This window comes from Manduca sexta, chromosome 23, assembly GCF_014839805.1.
Source record: "Manduca sexta isolate Smith_Timp_Sample1 chromosome 23, JHU_Msex_v1.0, whole genome shotgun sequence".
Lineage (NCBI taxonomy): Eukaryota > Metazoa > Arthropoda > Insecta > Lepidoptera > Sphingidae > Manduca > Manduca sexta.
The window spans coordinates 12,693,015-12,700,760 of record NC_051137.1 but is presented as its reverse complement, the minus strand read 5'-3'; the positions used below and the strand labels follow the sequence as shown (position 1 = coordinate 12,700,760).

At 35.7% G+C, this 7,746-nt stretch overlaps 1 protein-coding gene across 1 annotated transcript in view; it reads left to right on the top strand.

The window, feature by feature from the left end:
• Window positions 1–757: 757 nt before the first annotated feature.
• The window catches only part of LOC115456302 (protein Wnt-1), a 42,571-nt gene continuing 35,582 nt past the window's right edge, over window positions 758–7,746 (top strand). The window contains 2 exon segments of the mRNA XM_037441744.1: window positions 758–849; window positions 4,132–4,286. Of these exon segments, the coding sequence (XP_037297641.1) occupies window positions 758–849; window positions 4,132–4,286 (247 nt within the window).

Genomic DNA, 7,746 nt, shown 5'->3' with positions numbered 1-7,746 from the left:
GTCTTTTGATTCATAAAATAGTACTATGGAATAAAAATATTCCTTTATTGTTCACGTGTTTTATTCCATTGTTTGCTACGCCGCTACGAGCTTCTTGCAGCAATAAACGGCTGTATTGTAACAGCTTTAGAGCGTGGTTTCTATTGTTTTTTAAATCGACGTTTTTATGAAACCACTGTGAAATTAAATGAAAAACCGTAATGAAGTTATTAAGTTAGGTATTTAATTCAATTTAGTTGTCCCACACGACTACGCGTAATACGACAGTCGACTCTAAAGCATAGAGAATCCAAATGTGTATTCCAATGGCGAAGGGTCCGTATAAAGCGATTCCTGCCGGCTTCCCTTTATGAAGATTTTATGAAAAAACTAATTATCAATATCAGACTCCATTCATGCAAATTAATTCCAATAACTTGTGTTACGTTCCCTTTCGGAACATTTCACCTTTCGCCACTAGTGTATACTATTAGTTGTTATTAGTTATTTATTATTAATTGAATTGAATTAAATAATTTTTCTTTCAGTACTTCAGAATTATATTTCTTAAATATTCAACTGTATTTTAGTTTATTTTATTATAAATTAGGAATAATTTTAATTTGGCGAAGTTCCTCGTGTATGAAATTCTAAATTCATAATCCTATAAGGATTAACTAAATACAGTTTCAGATTTCAATAGAACTCAAATTCACTGAACCTTGAATTTAGAAATAATATATGAATAGTACACGTGTATCGGAAATTGATGGGATCAATGACCCGAAGATTTAAGTCCAACTTCGCGACACAACAAATTAAGTTAGAAGTTGTGAGCTCAAGTCGATTGGGTCCTTATGGATTTCTGGCGTTAGTATCTCGACTTTATTTATTGTGTATTAAAGTTTATTTTGCCACCATCACCATCATTATCTTCAGGTTTTGTAAGTGCTAACAAATGACAGAAATATTGATACTGTATATTATTGGCAATTTATTTTTACTATATTTTCTTTAACCAAAAGTAATCATTGAGACGGTAATAATAATCATAAAAAAATCAGTAACGGTATACGAAAAAAAACACGTATATATAACTAATCTATGGACAAAAAATGAAGTGCTAAACTGGGAGGCCTCCGGAAATGTCAATTAATGTCCAAGTCAGTTTTATGCCAAACAGAGGTAACACCTCAGTCGGGCTTACAACTCTACAAATTTGTAGACATCTCTACTTTTCCAACTACTCGACATCATGCTAACATTTTATTCGCGAATAACTTCAGCGTACATGATAGTATTTTCCCTGAGGAAATATTTTGCCTTCCGTGAAAGGAAAAGTTGTTTATTATTCCGGCAACAAGCTATGCCAACAGGTAGTGATTGATTGCGCTGGGAAGTAAAAATGTGGAAATAGGCTTTACATAGTTAACGTGGCAATATAATCGCACCGTATTATGAGAGTCTAATATAGTTAGGGAAATATGGATGTGATACACTTCTACCTAACTCTGAAAAGAGGAAAAAAGCGTGATGATATGTACGTATAATATATAAATATTGGCTCTCTGAATTTGATTACATATCACTTTTATGATTATGCGTTATTTCTTTCAACTTCCCTTTTTCCACTCCGACGTGGGGTCGGTCACCCATAATAAGCGTGGTGCAGAAATGGTTTGCCTTGTTTTATTATTTAATATAAAATTTTAAGCATTGCTCAGTCAGCAACTACCTAGAACCTACCTACTTAAAAGCATCAGCGTAACATTATTACTTTCTTCACTAAAACAAACGATTTGGTAACGCAAAAGACCATTGCTCTGTTTCAAGAAAATTTGAAATACAAGATTTCTATCGAAGGTATATTTCATAACAATAATTTTCTACCCAACAATATCCGTGCAATCCATTAGTAGTCAAGATACACCCTTTTTAAAAACTAGGTCAAGTTTACTTGAAAGGACTCTTTCAAGCATTAACAAGGGTGGGCGGCGTCAAATTGAAGTCAGTCATTCCGTAAAGATCTTGTTTATATCTAAATCTATATATATAAAAATGAATATCTATTTCCCTTGGTCATCGCATCACGCGTGAACGGGTGGAACAATTTCGCTATTTTTTTTTGTTGTATTAATTATTGTCAGGAGAAGGTTCTTATGAAAGAAAAAAATCAAAAAATTGCGCGGAAGATTAGAAAATTTAAGAAAACTTAACGAAAATATAATTTTATATAACTGTCAATTGTTTGAAATAGCTGTCAGCGATTGACAGAATGCGCCCTGCAAATTCATAGTTAAGACGGGACAACGTCTGTTGGGTCAGCTAGTGTAATATAAAATACAACATCTTTACGCAAAATACAGATATAGGTACTAAGGATCATAACTTCTTGCTATTCGTTACATCTATACATATTATAAAACAAAGTCCCCTTTTCTGTCTGTCTTTAATATTGGAAAATATAATGTTTCCAAACATTGTTCAAAAAATAGGTACAGTATTAAAGATATAATCTTTCGCCGCTCGTTATAAACCTAAGTAAATATTGAACTGAGCTTCTAAAGACGTCGTTGAGGATTAATATAGGTCGCTTTAAATTAATTGAGCCAGTAGAGTATTAAGACGAAAGGACAGATTTTTATATTTTATTATTCTTTTTCGCGGTTTCGCCCACGTGGTGTAGTTTTACCTAAATCTATAAATCACTGTAGATATCCATTATTAATACGACTCCAGCGCATCTGTTAAAGAAATTAGATAAAAAATTCAAATATTTATTCCAGAGGGAACTTACTCAAATGTGCAGGTTCCCTCACGACATTTTCCTTTACCGTTAAAGCAAGCGATAATTCACAAAGAATACACACATAACTTTAGAAAAGTCAGAGGTGCATGACTTTGGGTTTTCAACCTGTGGACATTCGTCTTGACAGGAGAGTCCACTTAGGTAACAATATTCCAAGAAGCTATAAATTCAACGTGGGCAGAATCATGTATAACATCTATATAAAATTGTTTTATTACATTTAAGCACTAAACAGACAAATAACACTTAAAAAAAAACTAAATAAAATTAAATTTGACCTTTGTAAGGACTTTGGTAATAACTTTGAAAACCTAAACTAGACTATCGCCACGTTTTAAAGACCTTAACCTTATAAAAAACAAAATTCTACTCATCTTTTATCAACCATATTCAGTATTACAGGATATTTCATACATTGTGTCTTTTTTATGTCTGAACGCGTACAATACATCGTTCCACAGTAATTGGCCTCACGGGGAATATTAACGGAACAACCGACCGTAGAGATTGCATTATTTGCGGTTTCAGCCATTCTGTCCGGTCTGCATATTTCATTAATTACATATTATATTTGCGTTTTAGTAAGGCGTAGACGCTCTCAACTTGATGCCAATAAGACATTTTTTACTGGTGGACGTATCGCTTACCATCAGGCGAGAGGCTTCGTCTCGTCATTCAACTATATTAAAAAATATATTATATTCTAATGGTGCCGGTAATTAGTCTCTTAGTAACATAGAGTTGTTCAGCAGCAAGTCGTCAACGTCTGCGCTGGTCTTATAAATATGATTTGGATTAGATATTTGTCATAGAAAATACACCCGTCAGTCTTCAGCGACTGCATTTTGTGTCTGATATGGTAATAGGTTTGGCTCTTATCACGATATACGTTTATAGCCTGATTAATTTAAATTCGACGTATTGCGCATGCACTAGTTTCATCTCTTCCCCGTTACTTTTCGGGGAATATAACCTTTAAATTTATTAGCTGTTTTTGGTTATGAATATATTTTCTACAATTAGAAAATATTGTTGTTCTCATACGCGTGTTTGTGTTGACTATACGAGAAAGCATCGATAGCATAGTAGGCAATAATATAGTTTTTGTTTGTCATGAAGGTTTAGCTAAATGGGATTAAGAATATCAAAAAGTGTAGAACGGCTGCTTTATTGTTAAAAAACTGTTACTGACTGTGTATTGGATTTTAGTACACTTGCAGTTTAATCTAAACTTTATTTCGATAGTAACAAAACATATTCTCAATAAATAACCAACAGTCTACACAATTTTACCCGCTAAAAACACATTTTGTTCTAAAACTATGCTACGCCTGTCAATGCAGGGTAAACAATGGGAATTGTAAAGACAGTTGCACACCGGCGCAGCTGGCGCGCGGCGTCAGCGTGAATGCTATCGTGGCCGGCGACGCGCGTTCCGCCCGTGGCGTATCGATCCGCGCCGGGCGTGCTGCGCTACGATTACAATATAATGGAGAAGGTAAGTATATTTGTAGTATTTAAAGCTTTATGTTAGCGGATTTAAATTATTGAATGTTTTTAGAATACAAATTCTTTAAGCATCAGTTTCCCAGACTGATACTGGCTTTAAAGAATAGAAGCACATAAATGATAGGCCTTGGCTTCCAGCTTTGTGCATCTTTCATCCTAAATTCTTACATTTTGGTTCGGTTCTAAAAATTCTTCCATTAGCGAGGAGCGGAATTATACTTGAGAGCTATCTATAATACACAAGGCTACAGTCTACCTTCTACCACAGTACAGACTCGGATGCTGCGAACAAACGCTAATACTCAATAAACACTAACTTTTGTAATTTTAAACAAACGGAATATTGTGTTTACCTAGATGATATATACATTGCGGCCTCCGCTAATTCGCGTTCCTTGCTTCGTCCGTGTGTAGCGATAATCACTCGTCTGAGCATATAGTCCAATATTGGATACACACGTGACTGAACTAATAGTAGAAGCGGCGCAAATATCGCTCTTATTTGTGGTCACCGATCAGAGCGCGGCTTACTTATATTGTTTTCTTGACGCGTTTTATTAAATATTATATTTGGCCCGCGGCTCCTGCCGTGTGGAAAAGTTATTCGGGGTAAAAAACAGCCTATAGCACCGAGAAGTAATTTAGCTTCCTATTGGTAATATTACTAAAAGAAAATCTAAATCGGTTCAATAGTTTTTTTTTATTGCTTTGAATGACGAGCCGAGCTTGCCGTTCGCCTGATAAATAGCAGAAACATCTCCCAACACCTCGAATTACAAAGTATTGTTTGGTATTCCACTGCGCTCGCGATCCTGAGACATGAGGTGTTAAGTCTTAGTCTTAGTCTAAGCGTAGCGCCACTGAATAGTTGCGAAGTGTGAAAGAAAGTCGTTTTGATTTTGTATTAAAAACAACAGCAATTGTGAGATGTTTGATGACTCAGAAAGCAAGTTAATTGAGCTAACTTATGGTCAACCTTAATTTGACTCAAAGACTTAACTTCGAAACCCACAACTCAATGTAGGATTGTAGACCGGTCCACTTTTAGAAATTGTTGATAAACTTGTATCTCCGTTCAAAGTTGGCGAAATAGTATGGGTAGTTTGTAAGCCTATTGCAGGTTCAGCAAATTGCTTAATTACAAGATTTGACAATAAAGACATATGTTTCTTAGTTGTAACGGTGTCGATAAAAATTCGGGTGAATGAAATTTTGAAGAGGAAAAAAGATCTTACGCAAAAGGATATATTGAAATATCTGGGATTCCACAAAGATAAGAAAAATAAAGAAATCTTTTAGCTGAAAAATGTCTTTGTTGTGCCTTGTACCTATTTATATCTTGAAAATTTTTGGATTGTTTGCTTTGCTTTATATTTCGACTATGTTTGCTACTTTTTTATTATTTCTTTAGGGTTTTTAGGACCGCAGTCAGAAAAATTTTTGACTCGTATAATTATTTTAAATAACTATTTTGATTTTGAATATCTGTATTAGTATTTCGTCCCAAGTTTGGAGATTTATTATAAAACTTAGCGAGGTCAATTAAGTACAAATTAGTTGTTATAATTATTTATATTGCGATCAAATATAAAATAATATTAACTCTTTGATACTCAACGAAATTTTGGTATACCGCCATATCCTGATTGGAAAGGAAGTTTATTAACATAGGTAAGGCGCGATTACGAAAATTGGCTGAAGAAATGTTATAACTCAATTCGAGAAGGAACCTAATTATCCGAGATTGGATATAGCGTTATTGACTCGCTATTCCACATGCCACATCATAGGATAGAAATAAGCTTGGTAATGTACGAGTTGCATCTCTTTTCTTTGTAACAAATGTGATAGTATCCCTCCTACCCGAATTTCGGCCATAACGGTGTATGCGTAATACATAGATGCACTCTTAGTTCTTTCATTCTCATTCAAGCGAGACCACATGATCAGAGTGAGATCAGGCGCAGGACTAACGGCTTTAGGTGTTTTTAAAGAATCAAATATACACATAATATTAGCATATATGTGCGCCATTTTATGAAAAGATTAAAAGAAATAGGAACCATTTTAAACTCCGCCAATACGTAAATACGTAGACGGCAATTGTCATATACTGTCTGGACGTTAAAGGGTGTCTGAAATCTCACAGTAGGCGACGTTATCGAGATTGCATATTGCGAATGACTCGCAGAGAGGAAATTATCGCTGTCTGCATGCAATACTGATTGCAAATAAAAAACATTTCGAAATTTCTACAAGTGGCAATTTATACGAAATTGTGAATGATAGATTAAGAGGTTAAGTATATATGTTTCATGGGTAAATGAACTTGAATGAATGAATGAATCCGTCCTAGCCGAAGTTTCGGCCACGGCGGCCAATCTCAACGGAGATCAGCCAGGTACGCAGGAGATATTATAGTGCACAAGTGTGTGCGCAATACACAGGTGCACTCTCTGTTCCTTCACTCTCATAGTTCGGTGAGACAGCAATCCGACATGACCGGAGAGAGATCAGGCGCAGGACCAACGGCTTTACGTACTTTCCGAGGCACGGGGGTATCACACCGCCAACTTCCTGACTCCGAGCTGCGACAGAGTAATTTTTAAGATGGAAAAACCCAGTCACAATTATTTTGGCCCGACCTGGGTTCGAACCCAGGACCTCTGCGCGGCAGTCGTACTTGTACCGTGTACACTTACAACTACGCCACCGAGGCAGTCATGAACTTAAGATGGTACTGATGGTACATTTGTATTCAATGTTGATGTTCAATAAACGCAATTCGAACGAAAACATCATGAATAAATTTAGAAATATTAAGATTTAATTCAAAAACTTGAAATTTACAAGGTATATGAAGTTCACCTAAATGTTCTTGACAACGTTTGTTAGTTTGTTTAATCAACTGTCACGAAAATATTTTATAACTTCTAGCAATAATAAATGCTAAATAATATTAGCCCTGTAATTATTCACTGACCTACTGTTGGGCACAGGCCTCCTCTACTACTGAGAGAGATTAGGCCTTAGTCCACTACGCTGGCCTAGTGCGGATTGGTAGACTTCACACACAGTTGAAATTCCTGAGAACTTCTCAGGTATGCAGGATTCGTCACATTGTCCATCACCGTTAAAGCAAGCAATAAAGTTCTAACAATGTAAAATATTAATACTGGATATCTAGCTATTAATATTACTTAAAGCAAAAACAACCTTAGTAGAGTCCCGCATACTCGCTTTCTTCGGACACGTTTCGTTGCAGCTCATAGCACGTGGTGTCATCAAAAGCAAGGTTGAAGGCACTCAACATCACAAACACACAGTGCATCAGTGTCCACGGGAAAGGACCGATCAGGTCAAATCTGCCGTGAACTGTCCCGCACATGAATGCAGAATATCCTCTATCAGAGAGATGCGGCGAGAGATCATGAGGCGCATTATATCTG